The 18,399-nt window shown below is 44.8% G+C and overlaps 1 protein-coding gene across 2 annotated transcripts in view; it reads right to left on the minus strand.

Moving 5' to 3' along the window:
* Positions 1 to 18,399, minus strand: part of AP3D1 (adaptor related protein complex 3 subunit delta 1) — a 2,198,421-nt gene that overhangs the window by 1,028,276 nt on the left and 1,151,746 nt on the right. For both annotated transcript variants that reach the window (XM_069649511.1, XM_069649512.1), the window contains exon 19: positions 13,450 to 13,525. In XM_069649511.1, the coding sequence (XP_069505612.1) occupies positions 13,450 to 13,525 (76 nt within the window). The remainder of the gene's footprint in view (positions 1 to 13,449; positions 13,526 to 18,399) is intronic.

An 18,399-nucleotide genomic window follows, 5' to 3' on the forward strand; every position in this document is an offset into this window, starting at 1 on the left:
TCCCTTGTAGTTGCGTCTGAAAAGCCTATAATGCCTTGAACACTGCTAATAGCTCCAGTAACTTTATATGGCTGGATGCTACTTGTGGGGACCACACTCCATGCGCTGTCTGCTGAAGTACGCGACCCCTCCCACCCCGTGAGAGATGCGTCTGTCGTGAAAGTGGCTTACACTGCAGGGGTGGTGAAGGTTTTCCCCCTTTAGAAGTTTTTTGCCTTGACCACCACTGCAAAGAGAACGAGGGCTGGCGAGACAACTACCAGATCTTCCCATTGTCCACTGGCCTGACACCACTGGCTGTTGAGCCACTCTTGCATGGGACGCATGCGCAGCCGCGCCTGGGAACCAAGTATATGCATGACGCCATCATCCAGAGCAAACGCATGCCTTTGCGCACCATCACCTCCCGACTGGCTACATATTGAGGGATCTGAAAAAGCATGTTCTGAACCCTCTCGTTGGAGCGGAAGACAAGGCTGTCTTTCGTCCGGATTTTTTCTCGTTGATGGAGAATCCCAGACTGAACAGAAGGTCTACGGTCCTTTGGGTGTTCACAAAACATGTGTCGTCCGAGTCCCCTGTTATGAGCCCGTCGTCGAGGTAAGGGTAAACCGGGACGGATAGCCTGCGCAGGTGTGCTGCTGCTACTGCCAGTACCTTGGTAAACACCCTTGCCGCCGAGGCGATGCCGAAGGGGAGCACTTTGAATTGGTAATGCCTGTCTTCTACCATGAACCTTAGATATTTTCTGTGCGCTGGCAACAATGAAATATAAAAGTATACATCTTTCATGTCCAATGTTGCCATGTAGTCCCCCTGTTTCAACAGTGGGATCACCTCCTGTAATGTTATCATGCAAAACCTTTGAGGTTTTATGAACTTGTTCGCTGGGCGCAGGTCTAGAACAGGGCGCATGGTGAGGTCCTTTTTGGGTACAAGGAAGTACACTGAATAAATACCCTTGTTTACCATAAGAATAGGGACGGCTTCTATTGCGTCCTTTCCCAGCACGGTTTCCACCTCTTGATTCAGGATCTCCACTGCGCCATGAGCGCAGTGGTCTGAATTGTGGAGGTCGGGCGAATTCCATGCAGTACCCCGTGGGCGACCATCTTTATGACCCACTGGTCTGAAATTAACGCCTCCCATGCCGTGAGGAAAGATGTTAAGCACCCCCCCCGACCGGTCGACATGGGAGGGGACCTGATCTGATGGTCATTTCTGACCAGAGGCTGCGGCTCCTGTAGGATTAGGGCCTCTACCTCTGGCTTTGCCGCATCGCTGACCCCTTGGTGGGTTGTATGCGGGTCTTTCTGAAGTTTGTCCAGCATTAAAGTTTCCTGTGCCATAGTTGTTCTGACTTGCAAGGGACTGCCCTCGAAAGTACCGACGAGCATTACCTCCTCTCTGGGGGGGGGGGGGTCTTTGAGTAATTTGTTGCAGGGACTTCATGATCTCTGCTTCCAAAAGATCAGGACTTGCCCGACTCCCTTGGAAGCAGACCCATAACCCCGGTTCCGAGTGCCAGCCAGTCCCAATTGGGACCTTTTGGACCCTGTCCTGGCGCCAGTGGCACCAGGCTCATAAAGATGCCCAGTCCCAGGCAGATGGAGAGCTCGGCGTTCACTTACCTAAGGTGAGGGCGTTAACCTTTGGGGTTCTACAGGAGAAGAGAAAGGGAAGAGGAGAGAGGCACCCAATAACCCCAGTCCATTAATCCCATATTTTCTATCTGCAGACATCTTACTCTTCGAGTCAGACATACAGTGCACAGAGGTCCAGCCCAAAGAGCCAACCGTGTGTTACACATCACCTTTGAAGATACAGGCGCCGGTCTTGACTGGGTGAATGCCGTATCTTCAAAGGTGATGTGTAACACACGGTTGGCTCTTTGGGCTGGACCTCTGTGCACTGTATGTCTGACTCGAAGAGTAAGATGTCTTAGGTAAGTGAACGCCGAGCTCTCTATCTGCCTCGGGGCAGGGTGCCGTAACCAGTTTCTTCACTGGATAAGGGTGCAGGCCTCTTGACCTCAGAGGACTGCTGTCCGTCGTTAACTGCACGAACGGTAAGTTCTGGGCACTTCAAATGTCTTAAGTCTTTTGTAATGATATCTCTTGTTTTGCAGGGTTCCGGCGATGGCGGATGTCGGGCTGATGAGAGTTGAGGATCGAACCCGCGTGAGGAATAGAAGCGCCTGGAAGCACGTAAGTAAGCGCTTGTAGTCTGCTTCACGATGCGCACTAACTGTCCTTTTTATCTTGCAGGTACAAGTTCGGAGCTTTAGAGAAGCTGAAGGGTGCTGGAATACCCACTGGATTCGGCGTGGGAAGGAGTAATGGCACGTGAGTAATAAAGTTGCTCAATGTCTTTAAACGCACCTTCTTTTGTCTTTCAGATGCGGGATGCAGCGCCGAAGGCCTCCGGAGCGTGCGAAGAGCTGGTAAGCTTTTGGCTTTCAGATGCCGGAATGCAGCGCGAGGCGTTGGTGACAGCCGATGGACCAGGTAAGAGATGCGCTGCCACTGAAGACCATAGTGCTAACCTGTTCTTTCTTTGTCTTTACAGGTGCTGCTGAAGACTGGATTCCAGGATGGTAAGCCTTTGTTCCCTTAGGCCCAGGATCAGAAGCAGAAGACACGATGAGCGTTCTTCTGCAGAGAATGCAGAATAACACAAAGCAAGATTCATCCATCGGGTGTGGTTTAAATAGCCTCCTGTAGTGCTTAGGTGTGTCCTTCCACAGCCACGCCTAGGTAAGAAAAGAGTTCCTGCTTTCCGGAAGAGTTCCAGTGTTCTGAACCTAGGGAGTGGCTCCTGCCCCACCCAACAGGAAAAGTAGTCCCAAACAGAAGAGGATCAGAGGTTCAACTGGCAGGTAAGTAAGCAGCATGGTCTGCTGCAGGTAAGTCCACCCAAGCATTATGAGCCCGGCGCTTCCAGCGCTGGGACTGGGCATCTTTATGAGCCTGGTGCCACTGGCGCCAGGACAGGGTCCAAAAGGTCCCAATTGGGACTGGCTGGCACTCGGAACCGGGGTTATGGGTCTGCTTCCAAGGGAGTCGGGCAAGTCCTGATCTTTTGGAAGCAGAGATCATGACACTTAAGAGTCTCATGCTCTTTTTTTGTCTCTTTCTAGGGACTCATCGACCACCTTTCCGAAGAGGTTAGTTTCTTCAATGGGTTTATTGATGAGAGCGGCCTGTGTTTCAAGCTTAAACCCTGAGGTACGAAGCCAAGCGTGCCTTTTAAGTAGGGTTCCCTCTGGCAGAGACCTGCCTGCTGTTTCAGCCGTGTCCAGAGTGTTCTTTATCACATTCTGGTTCACTTACCTGCCTTCGGCCACAATAATGAGAAGTGGGACCTGATGGGCTCTGGGTCCTCCTGGTGACCTTCCGGTACTAGGTCCCATTGAGTGTCAGTATAACTCGCCAGCAGAGTAGTGTTATTCGCTATAGTCGTGGTATAGGCGGCAGCTGAGGTAACCCGCTTACCCAAGGCATATAACCTCTTGGAGGCGCCTCCCCGTAGCAAGGGGTACTCCTGCCCGTTTCCGGGTGGTAGTTACTACCAGGGAACAGGGGTGGCATGCCCTTTAATGTACTGAGGGTCCGAAGGAGCTGTCCAAAATAACTTTTCTACTCTTGGGTCACTGCCCGGGTTTGAGCTGGTGACACCAGGGAGGGGGCCAATCTTCTCTTAATAGAATTAAGGAGGGGAATGGCCCGGCTAGAGAGTGGTTTCTCCTTCAGAATATCTTCTATAAAGTCCTGCTCAGGCACTGCCTCTTGAGTAGTGATTTGAAAGTGATCTGCTGCCTTACTTAACATGGCATTGAAGGCCATTTGGTCATCTACAGGTGATGCCTGGCGAGCCTGGGTGGACGGAGGAGAATCTAGGCACAGAACATCAGTGCCCTGATCCTGTTGGGAGAGCGTCCAAGGGTCCGCCCCCATTTGGTGCGTTTCTTCCCAATTGTCCGTGGCATCCGCCTGGTCCTCATTGTAGCCCTGCAGGAAGGAAGGTTCTTCATCTTCACTGTAAATGTCCTGATAAGTATCCATTTGAATGTCTTCATGATGGACGGGAACTGAGGGCTGATCCTCTTGTAACTGTGAAGCTGATTTAGGATTAGACTCTCCACAAGATCTTTTCGGGGAAGGATGTTCAGAAAAATAAATAATTTTCTCAAGATGATCCATGCACCCTTCAAATTTCTCCCTTGTCCACTTAGAGGCCCAAGAAGGGCCTACGGGTGGAAAAACGTCGTCTTCCGCCTCTTGACGCTGAAATTTGTCACTCAGGCTGTTGGAAAGAGGCTCTTGACTATCCTCAGTTATCGAGAGAATCGGGGCACCATGGCGTATCTATAGATTTGTCCGCAGCCTGCCCCATGTTTTTCAACGGAATAGGTATAAGCCAAATCGCCGAAGTAATTCTAGCAATACTGTGTTCGATTTCCACTGACTCGGCGTGAGATAGTGGTTCCGAAGGTCTATCGGTAGGTTTACCGCCTACCGCAGCGTTAGAGGGCCTAGCGGTAGGTTTTTCACCTTGAGGCCTAGTTGTAGTTTTTGGGCCTACCGGGCCTTTCGGGAGCCGTCGGAGCGTTGAAATTCCGCGCTTTGACGTGTAAACTTGATTTAGGAGTAGAGCCCTTGTTTGTTTTGGGATGCCCAGTCGTCAAATACTGCTGCGGATGCGGGGAAGATTTTGGATCTGAACGATCCGAGGAATCCGCTGAATTTTTCGACACCCCTGCTGGCGCTTTCACCTTTTTCGACGTACTCGTTTAGTGTAATGACTTTGTACGCCCCTGTCGCCGGGTGTTGTCCCTGAAGCGAGACCAGAGTCAGGCCTTGAAGGGTCTGGGACGGGCGTGGCGGACCTAGAAGTGTCCGCCTCAAGGTCTATCACAAAAATAGAGTTTTCCTATCAAAAAGTGAAAAAACGCAGAAAAGCTCAAAGAGCGAAGCGCAAGGACTCCCAACACTTGAACGTGTGGTAAAAATCGGAAGATGGGTACTACGCACAGGGGCGCATTCATCTCCCGACTGCAACTAAGTGAACTTAAAACTCTACATAGAGCATACATCTCACCAGCACGCATTCATCAGTATGATGGCACTAAACCGCCCAGATGCCCGAGATGCAATGTTGACCTGGTCGGCCTAATACATATGTTGTGGGCATGTGTTAAACTGCGTTCCTTTTGGGAGGGTGTAGCAGACACTTAGTCAAATGCTGGGGCTGGCTGTGCCTTGCGATTTAATGTGTTGTATGTTTGGATGGCTCCCCGGGTTACCCAAGCAGTACCGAAAGTTATTGCCGACCTGCATGATAGCAACTAGGAGATGTGTGCTGATGAAGTGGACGAGTGCATCCCCACCAGGGGTAATGAGTTGGCTGAAAGACTTGACGCGGTTAAGCAATACAGATAAAGAATATGCAACACTTTGTGGGCTACAAACCAAGCCTAAACATATTGGAACCCCTTTACTGCGAACCTTGGACTAGCTCTCCTGCTGGGTGAAGAACTGTATATTCTACGGGGGAGAGGCGAGGAGCCCCGAGCAGAGATTGTTTACCCAGTTTCTCTGGTTCATATTCCCTCAGCGCCTCCACAATACCCAATGGCCTGAATGTATGTCGAACATGAATATGTCAAATGTGTATGATGCAATTGATAGGCAAATAATAATAATGCAATGTAGCACAGCCAAATAAGGCTTATGTTGGTTAGATGAGTCATTTAATAAACAAAGTTTAAAAAAAATATATAATCTGAAGATGGCTGCCAGAGGAGGGACTTGGGTAGAGGGCAGTCATTGTCTGGGGGCAGTATAACCCAGAGCTCAGTGATTGGTTTACAGGAGAAAGACAGTTTAGAAACAAACTGAAACTGTTTATTCTTTTACCGAGGATTCCCAGCCTGACAACAGGGAATGTTCATGAGCATGTGAATCCATGCCAGACCCCATGCTAGAGAAGGACACATTGCCGGTCTTGCATGAGGCAAACACTTTGGTTCAGCAAATAGCACCAGTGTGATCCTGATTCTCCTTTAAAAAAATCCTCAAATCTAATTGTGTGAAGTAGAAGTCGTTGTTAAAACTTTTGAAGTTGACTCTTACCACAGAAGTACTTAGAACTAGTAATTTGGCCTGGCAGGGGAGTAAACCAGGTCATATAAGGTTTTACAATTGGGCCTGTTTAGGGAGCGGAGCATACCTAAATAGAGAGCTACAGTAGTTTGTCTTGGCTGGCAAGAGAGTATACCAGAAAAAGGGACACAAGCAGGGCCAGAGGTAAGAAGGGGTCATAGGTAAAAGGGGGTCTTAGGTAAGAAGGGGTTAGCTGGGCACCTCTTCGTGCACTCCAATGCTGCGGAGCGACTTTCTGGAATAAGGGAAGCAAGGCCTTTTTCCCCACCATGCCACAGTTTTGAAGAAAACATTTGTGGTGGATGCTCTGTGAAGTTGCAGCTCTGGACCCGAACTCCGGAGTGTACGATCTGAAGACGAAAGGCAGGACAAGGGACGGGATCTCTCAGCAGCAGTCTCGAGGGAGGAACTTTGGCATGGATTTCATCAACTTTTCTAGTCACTATGCGGTTTTGGTGCCTTTTCTGCAGCACCAACAAAGAAAGTGATTTGTCCGGTCAATATTCTTTGGTTCCTGCAGTCCCACACTCTGCTGATGCAGTCTGAACGAGTTGGGATGGGTTTCTGGAGTGTCCACGAGGGTTCAGCAATGACTTGCACAGATTCGGCCTTTCCACGATGATGCACTTGAAATGGGAAGCAGGTCTCCTGGTTTTGGGGTTCCACAGATCTATAAAATCACAGGATCTCGGGAGCCGTTAATGTTAAAGGTATTTGTACCGCCCACAGTCACCAATGGAATTGGTCCCGAGGCGCTCTGGAGGATCTGCAAACAAAAGAGATGGGGTTGGGGTTAGTAGGGTAAAGTGAGAGTAGGAAAGTGACAACGGTGGTGTCCTGTTCGGTTTTCACTGTGCGCAGAGCTTGGGTGCGATTATCGGGTCGATGTGGGTCCTCATGTGCTGTTGGTGAGGGTTGTGTGTTTGTTGATGCAGTGTGGTGAAGTATGTGCGGTGTGCTGTGCGAAGAAGTGGTTGTGTGCAATCCTGTGTGAAAGATGTACGCGGAAAGTTAAGCTTTTGGGTTATTCAGTTATTTGTCTGTTATTTGTCTCCCAATCTTTGCATTTCTTGTTCTACATCTCTGATTGTCCTATGGAGATGGTATTATAGTTTATCCATCTAATTGTTAGGTTTGATGGGGTGGCAAGTTTTCATCTGAGGCTATTTCCAGGTTTTTTGTACTAGTTTGAGGCCCGCATTGTCTCCCCCTCTGCTATTGGTGCTGTATAGTGTACATTCATCTGCTCCCTTCCTATCCATTTTCCCGTTGCTGCCCATGTTTGCTTTGTCGACTAAAGGTGTTTTGACATGTCTTCCTTATCCTTTCTTTCCTGATTTCTCCAAATTCGTTCCTTAGTGTGATGTCAGCTTTCTATATTTCATTTGTTAAGGTAATATGGCTTAAGTTTTTCTTCCCCCCTCCCTCTGTTTATGGAAGCTAGCTCGGGGAGAAGGGGGTTGGGGGGAATCCGTTTCAGCTGTGTATGTGCCCTCAAGGCATTCCTTCTAGTTATGGGGAGAAGAGACTGTTTTTTGTAGTTTTCTAAATAGAAGATGGTCTCTCTTGTTGAGTATGTTCTTCGGTAGCTCATTCCAGGTTTTTGATACAACGTGAGAGAAGAACAAGTTACTTACCAACTGGTAACGTTCTTTCGATTGAATGTTCCTCCAACATATTCCTCATCTTAGATGTATTCCATCCAGCTTTGCTGCTCTTCGGATATTTATTATGTAGAGGGCGCCATGCGTCGATATCGTCGAGTCGATGGTGACGCCATCGGGTATATAAGTAGCACGCACAGCGCCTGTTGGCCTCAGTTCTGTTTTTCCCTTTTCACCTTTGATTTTGTACTGTGTAGATTGTGCCGGTAGACTGGTATCAGCCTTGTAAGAGATGAGTTGGCAATAACCCGGAAAAAACTACAGAGGGGTAGCCTGGGAGGGCGATGAGGAAAACGTTGGAGGAACATCCAATCAAAAGAACGTTACCAGTTGGTAAGTAACTTGTTCTTCGAGTGGATTGTGTCCTCCAAAGTATTCCTCATCTTAGACTCCCAAAGCAGTATGGACAATTTCTCTGGAGGAGGGGTTAGATTTTTCAATACCCTTAGATGGCTGAATATAGTGCTGCTTTACCAAAATTCAGCTCCTTAGACTAGGAAGCATCCAGACTATAGTATTTTGAAAAGGTGTGCAGTGAAGACCAAGTTGCTGCTTCACAAATGGACCTTATTGGAACACCTCTTTGAAGGGCTGTCGAAGAGGCGATGCCTCTGGTGGAATGAGCCCTTAACCCTTCTGGAGGGTCTCTTTATGCTAATCTGTAGCATTCTGAAATGCAAAGCAAAATCCAGCGTGATATTGTCTGTTTTGTCACCGATTGACCCAATTTCCTTCCGGTGTAGCCGATAAACAGTTGGTTGTCCACTCTAATCTTGGAAAGCCTAGAGATGTAAAAGCTTGAAGCTCTTCTTGGATCCAACCTGTGTAATCTTTCCTCCTCCTTAGTAGGATAAGGTGGAGGATACAATGCGGGTAAAACAATTTTCCGACTTAAATGAAAATCAGATACTACTTTAGGTAAACATGAGGGTTTAACCCTCAACACAACTCTGTCCTTATGGAACACAGTATAGGGTGGCCCAGAAGACAGTGCCTGCAATTTGCTCACTCTTCTTGCAGATGTTAAAGCAATTAGGAAGCAGTTTTCCATGTCAGTAATCTTAATGGACACGTTTTCAAAGGCTCAAAAGGAGCACACATTAAGAATTATAGAACCAGATTGAGATCCCAAATTGGCACTTGGAATGGGTAAGGAGGAAACACATTAGTGAGTCCCTTTAAGAATTGCACTACCAAAGGAATTTTGAAATAGGAGCATTCTTCCGACGAGCGCTTGAAGATGGAAAGCGCTGCAAGTTAACCTTTAATGGTACCAACATTTAGACCTCTATGCGCTGGGGACAGGAGGAATGACAGTACTTCCGGAATAGAACATAGAAAAGGATTGAAATTCTTTTCTCTGCACCAGTTGCAAAACTTCCTCCAACGGCAACCGTATAGAGATTTTGTTGCTGGCCTTCTTGCCGAAAGCAACACCTCCATGACGTCATCTGGAAGGTCCCAATCCTTGTATCTCAGCCTTTCAGATACCAAGCGTGAAGTTTGAGAGTTTTGACCTCTGGATGGAGAACCTGACCCTCCATTTGTGAGAGAAGGTCCTCTCTCTGAGGAAGACGTAGTGGGGGACAGATGGACATGTCTAGAAGGTCCGAGTACCACGCTCTCCTGACCCAATCCGGGGCAATTAAGATCATGCGTCTTTAGTTGAGGCAAGTTGAGGCAAGGAACACTTTTCGCTTTCTTTTCACGAAGAATAAGTCTTTACCAACCACCATGCCACCTTAGTGTCGGTCTCCTTCTTCTGCACCTTTACATCACATATAAAAGTAACCAAAAATCCCCAGAGTAAAAGACTAGAGTGATGCATAATTATCCCCATGCACGGCATTGTAAAATGCTGTGTGAACTGTTAGAAAAGCTACCGAAACAGGTCAAAAGTTAAAAACAAAAGGGAAACAGTTTATCAGTACTGATGGTCTGAAGGCTGTAAAAAGTAAGGACAGTGTCAGAAACAAACGCACAAAGTTTAGGGATCCATAGAATATGGAGGGAAAGTGGCCTAAAAGGCTAATCTTTCTTAACAGTGATCTCTCAGAATCTACAGGGCTGATTCTGAACATCAACCTTAACAACCAGTATGGAGACTAACATTGTGGGCTCACAGAGCCCATATGGTCAGAATCTCCATTTTAAGGCCACCCTGAAAAACAAAATGACAAAGCAGAATAAAAAAAAAAAAAGCATTGGCTTACCAATGCAGTAGATAAGCTTGAACCGCTGGTGAAGCCAACAAACTGGCACCAACAAACTTGTTAAGTTAAGGGTGAAAAACTCACCTTAGCACAAAAACTGGCAGCCAGAGGGGCACCACTGGGACTGAACACGCTAGGGGTGAACCAATCTACATGTTTATCAACATCTTTTTACCAACCTGTTGGTGCTGCACAGGAGCTTTGGAGACTTCCCTTTTCCCCCTCTCAGGTACTTCCCTGGAACTTACCTTATCTGTATAAGGCAGGGTATACAGTTTATGTATTAATAGATTTTTCTTTCCACTTTACTTTGTACAGTTTTATTGATTCGCTTTAATGAACTGCTTTTATACTGTTTTAGTGGGAAGTGCAAGTAATACCACTTTGAAATTACAAAATGTGTACACATATGGATATATAAGTGTGTTTGTTGTATATGCTTCTCTTAGGTTTTACAGGTTTAGTGTTTTAAGGCCTAATAGATTAGTACAGTTTTGTAATGTTGTGTGGACTCTGTGTGGTTAACCTTACTTCCACACGACACCAATAGCTCAAGACTGCCTTACTGCTCAAATCACATTACCTTGATTGAGTTTGGCGCTAGACTCAAGTCTCCATACCCGTCTTCATTTTATTTTATTGATTATAGTGCAAACTAGCTTGAGAGCAGCAGAGCGCTTTACAACCGGAGTGTTCACTGACTAGTTTGGCAACTGAGAACTTGCCAGCAAGTGGAGTCTGAACAACCATTTGATCACTAGTAATTTTAGACATCAAGAATCCTCCTTCATGCTCTTCAAGTTACTTTGGTTTTAGCTACCCATTCTTCAACATCTTGGACTATAAATATGATGTCAGTTATTAAGAACATGCTGGAGGAGCTCTCGCTATATGCATCTCACTAGGGCTTAAACATCAACTTGGAAAAGACCAAGAAAGTGGCAATTTCCAGAAAGGGGCCCAGTCGCGCCATAATTGACACGAGTCTGGGTATGATTAACTATACACAGTCTTATCCTTATTTAGGCCTGGAATTTGATGTTTTGGCAAATTACAACTTGATAAGCTCCCAAAAAAAGAGACGAGCCAAATTACTAACTCTCCAAGCCTGTAAATATGCTAGGGGAAATGCAGGCTACAGCATGGGTGGTATTATAAAATTATACCAGCAGTGCTTGGAATGCAGGACCTGACCTGGCTAAATGTACTTGAGGGCCACTATTGGCGAGCAGTATTGGGCATGGGCCCTTCATGCCCTATGCAATATCTACACCTGTAATTGCGTTTGACCTCATTGGGGGGAATGGCAATGTGTGCACGAGGATCCTTTTATTTAAAAGCGTGTGCCTCCCCGGCTTGCAAATTACTTACCTTAGTGGCTTGTAATTATGACTTTGAAAAGGTACAGCGTGGGGACAACTTTAATCAACTTAATGAATCCCTTTTCTTGGAGATTGATTGGCCCTTCTCCAGGAAGAGAACCATGCCTTATGTCCATCTGAAAAAATCTTTTAAACATAGGCTGAACCGATGGGACTGGTGCGAGAATTACATCCACTTGGCCAAGTTAAAAGGATAGGAGGCAGTATCTCATGTTGTACATAGATACAGGAAGACACAACCATACCTGCTACTATGCCTGGCCCCAGAAGTAAGGTCATTTATGTTAATGCTAGGTACTAACCAACTACAGGGCCTAGCCGTCACGGGCCCACATTTAGGGGTACCATTGGAACACAGGAATTGTCGTATCTATGGGAGAGCAGGCCTCAGAGTCAACTAGACACGTCCTTACCCAATGCTCCAGCTTGGGGCCACTGTACATGTGTACGCTGGTGCATAGCTATGAGTCTATTACCAGGGATTCTTTCTGGGATTACTGCCTAAACTCAGACACTATCTCAACTCAGCTTGCATTGCTTAGAGTATGGTCACATGTTAGGACACTCCTCCCAGGTTAGAGAGCTGTACGAGCCTTAAGCCCCTCACCCAACTTGTTCGGGGAAAATACGGTGGCCTGGGTCTAGCATTTGTAACTCCATAGTGGCCACTACCTTATTTATTTTCTTTGATCTCATACTGGTTCTATGCCACGGGCCTGGGGCATTACCCATTACTCACTCATTTATGAGCTATGCAATTTTGTGTTCACATTGGTCGACAGATGATACATGTAAACGAATTAGGATAGAACATGTATTTCTACATCCTAGACTTCGATCCAGTATTGCTTTTATGCTCATGTGTGTTCATTTTTATGTGTTTATGCTTGTGTGCTCATTTTTATTTTATGTGAAACTGTGTTGTATTTATGCTTGTGTAAAGTCCAGATTTTGGACTAAATCACAATAAATTATAATATGATGTGGAAGAGCTAGTTTGCTGAGACGATATTGTGAATAGGGTATCCTGTGATAATATTGCAGGAAATAATAAAGAAAATGTACAAAGATGAAAAAAATATTGCAGGAAATAGAGTGGGTAAAAAAATACATAAAAGCAGAAATAATAAAGAAAAAATGTATTAATTGGTGTAAAAAACAAACAGATAAGTTAAAATTGGGATAAAGGGGAGGGAGCCAAGGAAAGTTTAGGGGAAGGAGAGATAAGCAGGTTCGGGGGGTCCCTCCCCCTCCAGAATAGGTATTTTTACAATGTGCACTGTAAAAGGGCTTTCAATATTTTTCATGTAATATTTATTACACTTTATAATTGTATGTCACAGTGATGTCCGCAATAAAAATCAGTGATCCTGTGAATAGTGAGAAGAGGAGATGATCATAAGGGTTGTAATGAATTCTCAGGCGATGGAGTGCTTTTACATGCGTGTTAAGCATTAGCATGTATAAGATTTATCCCAAAGGGCCACTACTTTTACTGCCAATGTTTTAAGTCCATTGCCCCATCTGTAGAAGAAGCATGAACTTACAGAAGAGACAAAAAACATATTGGCCTGGAAGTTGTAACCACCTGAAAAAAAGGTGGTTTAGATGAGCAGACTTTGGACTTTTGCATTGGCTGGTAGGTGTACTTTTGTATTGTCATTTATTTGTTCCAGCTTACTGGTTCAAAGGCTTGAATTTTATTTTTCCTTCGACTGCTGGACAACATTTGAAGAAATGTGCATCAGCTCTGTTGACTGAATGGATAGAGAAACACTTATTTGGAAAGATGGTAAGGAAGTAAAGAAGCAATTGTTTCCCACATTAAGTCAGATGCAAGAATTTGCTATTGTGGAGACTGGTTGAGTGAATGAAAGTGTAAATGTTAAAAGTATTCAAAATACATGAACGCAAATTCAAGTCAATGACCGAAACATGCCTACAAGAAATTCATGAAAAGAAAAATACAAATAATTTTGGGGTGGAGGAAGCTTTTTCACATGTAAGAAGGTGGTTTTGCACTTGCCTGGGACTTTCAAAGGAACAGATAAATCAATCTGAACAACAGGTATATGATCCACACCAGTCGCATCCTGATAGGCCTGCAAACAAAAAAGTAAACTTAATATCTACCCAGAAGACATAACTCATGTGAAATAAACATGGTTTGCAGGTCATGGAGAACAATGAGATCTGCAGCCATCACAAACAGTAGGCAAGTGGTACATTCTAATCTATGGAAACGAGAACATTTGATCCTAGCTGTACCAAATAGAGAGCCATTGTTAAGATATATTTCTATAATGTAGCCTGTTGGACAGATCCTAGGAGGCCACTCTAGTTATAGTGAACAGGGGAACTCAGAGGTTGGCCAAACCAAAATCAAGGTGGCAATGGATAGGAGTCGAGGCTATTGTCCGGAGAGAATGAGTGTGGTCAGAGGTCCACAATGAGTCCAAACAGTGAAGCACACAACAATAAAATTTAGACACCAGTGCATATAAGTACTATATTCTAGGCCTCACATGCCAACAAAAATGAAACCAGTAGGTGATATTATCACACAACACTCAAACATATATGCAGTCACCATAATTTCTTAAAATGCATTCAGTTACTTAATCAACAAAAGACGGTAAGTCATGCAGTAAGATTAAACCAAGTTACAAGAAATATGTTCTAGCTTCAGAAGTCCAATCCCTATAAAGAGTGGGGCATTGTGCCCATTTCACAATGTTTCTGCCCAGAATGTATCTGATGCAGGTAGAGTACTTGTGTTGAAGATTGTTCAAGAGAAGAGATGCAATGAAGTAACTGGCAAGTAAAAATGTGTTTTTGTCTTTCAGGTTTCACTTCTCCGGTACGACTACTAAAATGCAGTGGAATGGAAGAATAAAAAAATAATTATTTCAATGTTATTGTATGGCGGACTGGGGTATGCTTCACGTTTACCTACCCCGTGCACCCCCGACTTCGATCCCCCCCCACCCACCGAGGACAGGATGGGTCGACTGGGAGGGTTGGTGTCGCTGGAGGTTGGATTTCCCACCATTGGTTCAGTGAGAGGTGTTCCGGAGCGGCGGGTGCAAGCTTTCTTCCGGTCAGGTCCATGAGCAGAGTGCATCCCTTAGTGATGGAGAAATAAAAAAAGCACTGATGCAGACCGCTTCAGGACACTTCACAGGATGTGGGAAGGCGAGTTACAGAGATGCCCACCGCACACAGACGGCAGTTGTCCTTCCAGTCGCAGTTGAAGACCTTCCAGATCAGGCTTCCTTGAAGCTGGGGGGGGATGAAATTCGATAGGAAGGCGACTTGCACCACAAGCTGGTGAACACTGAAGTTCGGGCATCAAACGCAGAACAGCTACGGTTCTACCGAGAAAGCCCACTAGAGAGCTTGTCAGTCCACCGGGTGGTCCAGGGATACATCCCAAAGTCTCAAGACGGCTGGATCCTCGAGAACACGGTGAGACTTGTTGGTCCCAAAAGCTCAGTTGTTGAAGCACCACAAATCAGGTAGTCCAACAAGGCTTCACTGGGCCAGACGCAGGAAGGGATGGTGGGCCGCTTCAGGAGACTTCTTTTTATCTTCAGTCGGCTGTTCTTCTACAAGGGATTCTTGGCTCCAACACTGATACTGGAGTAATGGCTGCAGGAGCCCTCTTTCTACCAAACATCCAGCCTGAAAACAAGTCCAAGGCCACCAATGGTAAGGATCTGCACCATTCAAACAGCCAGTACTCTCTGGCTCTAGGAAAGTGGAATGGGACCAGACAGTCTCTCCCAGTTCCTGAGCCATGCACACACAAAGGCATCACTAGCCCACGAGAAAAGCAGCATATAAGGTCATGGGTAAGTGGATGACCTTATAAGGAATTTCCTGGCCTGGCAAAGCAGGAAGAAGCCAACATATAATATGTCCAGGTGCACTCAATTTCGACAAATTTCCAAACTTGTGTCCAATTATAAATTAATTCATGGCACAGGGAGGAAAGAGGGGTCGATCCAACACTGACTTATAAGCAATGTATCCTTCAATTCTTAGAAACAAAAGTTGTATTCCCCCACACTCTACAAGGAGCTAAATAAGTTATTATACAATTGATTTAGATTTCAAACAGGATGTTTCAAAAGTATTCAGTACAACTGGTTACAATCATTCATAAAAGAATTCTATTAAATCTTATGAATGCATTATATTTACATATATTTCAATTGTTTAAGTATATATGGTTTATAAAAACTTCATACATTGTTACATAAGTTCTTCTATACATTACTGTTAATAAAGAAACACAATCACAGATAAAAATCTCACATAGCTCAGCAAACTAAAATATGTCTAATAGCACGCCACATTTTGAAGATGTTTAGCAATTATGCATAAAACATTCAGACATATCTCATTAATGAACTAAAAGTATAAAAATAGAATAACACATCATATAAAGCTTCATATTACATGTTATCTGCATCAATCATGGCTTCCTAAATAAGTAAATATGTGGGTGCCAAAGAGAAAAATTTAATTGAGCAGTTCATATGCACCCTTAATAAAGTGCACAAGTGCGATAATAGAGTGTTTATTGGTACCTGAAAACAACAAGGCCCATAGAAATTCAACATGATCGACTATGTCGTGAGTTACTATCTGAAACCACCAATCTCTAAGAGATTACTTTCCAAAACTCATGATGAGATGCTTCCAAGGCTCATTATTGCTCTTATATAAATAGTCCATCTTCGCATAATAAAGCATGCGTAGGTCCCACATCATCTAAAAAGCTAAATATGGGAAACCTAAATCCCATTTAAGAGCTCTGACCCTACAGTTTGGGAATAATTGTAGATCGCCCAGTAACGTATTACATTAATTTTTACTCGTTTGTAATGATAATTTGCCTCATATTTCCTAATAGTGTCACATCGGTTAGGTCAGTCCAACAGTATGACATTGTTTAACCAAATTAGGGTTGGGTATTAGTATGTCAAGAGAAATTCCAATGTGGTCCAGTACATTCAGAATATAAGTTATTTAGGGCTCCTGATGAACATGCTTGAATAATTGTACACAAGTCTTCAAATAACGATTTCTTAATTGGGCATATCATCTTATTTAGTATCATCACTTTTGTTTTATGGATGAGACTAGAATCCAAGGTTTGCAATCCAAGTTCAACTCTTGAAACGACCACTTGAAGAGAGCCAGGAAGTCTAAGGAACAAGTAACTTAACTTGTTACCAACTGGTAACGTTCTTTCGACTGGATGTTCCTCCAACGTATTCCTCATCTTTGATCATCATGTCCAGCTTCGGCTGCTTGGGAAAGCTTTTCCGGCAGAGTGCGGCCTATGTCGATGGCATCGAGTTGATGTCCCTCGAAGGCCTCTGTCGAGGGCGACGTCATTGGGTGATATAAGAAGCACACTGCACCCATTGGCCTCAGTTCTGTTTTTCCCCCCACCTCTTTGTGTTGGCTGTTAGCAAAGGCAGGCAGTAGTCAGCCTTGCAAGAACGAAAGTTGTAACAGCATGATAAATTCTACTGAGGGGTAGGATGGGAGTGCGATGAGGAATACATTGGGTAAACATCCAGTCGAAAGAACGTTACCAGTTGGTAAGTAACTTGTTCTTCGAATGGATTGTGTCCTCCAACATATTCCTCATCTTTGATAGACTACCAAATCAGTATGTAGGATTGAAGGAGGGTGGAGAATTTAGAATGGTCAATTTTTTTTTATAAGGCAGAATAAAGCACTGCCTTACCAAAAGCGACATCCTGAGTGTGGGAAGTATCCAAGTAGTAATGCTTTGTTAACGTATGCAGCAATGACAATGTTGCAGCTTCACAAATGGATCTAATGGGAACTACCATTTGCAGGGCTGCGGAAGAGGGTATGCCGCAGGTAGAATGAGCCTGCAAACCCTCTGGTGGGTTTTTGCGCGCCAACCTGAAACATTCAGAAATACCAAGGATGATCCACCTTGACAAAGTCTGTTTAGAAACAGCTTGTATCATTTTCATTTAGTGTATCCAATAAAGAGTTGGTTTTCCACTCTCACTTTGGACAACCTACAAATAAAAAAGGTTAGAGCTCTTCTAGGGTCCAATCTATGGAGCTGCTTCTCCTCTTTACTGGCATGCGGCGGGGGATAAAACGCTGGCAGAACAATTTATTGATTTAGAAGAAAATCTGATATAACTTTTGGCCGGAAGGAGGGTTTTACCCTCAACACAACCCTATCCTTGTGGAATACGGTATAGGGTGGCCAGGAAGAGAGTGCCTGCAACTTGCTCACTCCATGTGCAGATGTTAGGGCAACCGACAATATGGTTTTAAAGGTTAATAACCTCAATGGACATGTGTGCAAAGGTTCAAATGGGGCACACATTAGACATTTCAGAACTAGATTAAAGTCCCAAACTGGAACCTGAAAAGTAGAAGGCGGGAATACGTTTGTGAGCCCTTTTAGATATTGAACTATCAAGGGAATTTTAAAGTAGGAGTATTCTTCCAAAGAGCGCCCGAATATGGAAAGCGCTGCCAGGTAACCTTTAATGGTCCCAATATTAAGACCTTTGTGTGCTAAAGATATGAGAAAAGATAGCACATCCGATGTTGAACGTAGAAAAGGATCAACATTCTTTTCCATGCACCAGTCACAAAATGTATTCCAGCAGCAATGGTACAGAGATTTTGTTGCTGGCCTCCTTGCCGAAAGCAACACATCCATCACGTCATTCGGAGGTCCCAATCCTTGTATCTCAACCATTCAGAAACCACGCGTGAAGGTTGAGAGTGTTGACCTCTGGATGGAGAACCTGTCACTCCCTTTGTGAGAAAATATTCTCTTTGTGGAAGACGTATCGGAGGACAGATGGACATTTCCAGAAGGTCCGGGTACCACGTTCTCCTGGACTAATCTGGGGCAATTCTCAACCTCCTGATTACTTGAGTAATGACGGGGATCAAT

Source organism: Ambystoma mexicanum, chromosome 1p (genome assembly GCF_040938575.1).
Source record: "Ambystoma mexicanum isolate Mex_15411 chromosome 1p, UKY_AmexF1_1, whole genome shotgun sequence".
Lineage (NCBI taxonomy): Eukaryota > Metazoa > Chordata > Amphibia > Caudata > Ambystomatidae > Ambystoma > Ambystoma mexicanum.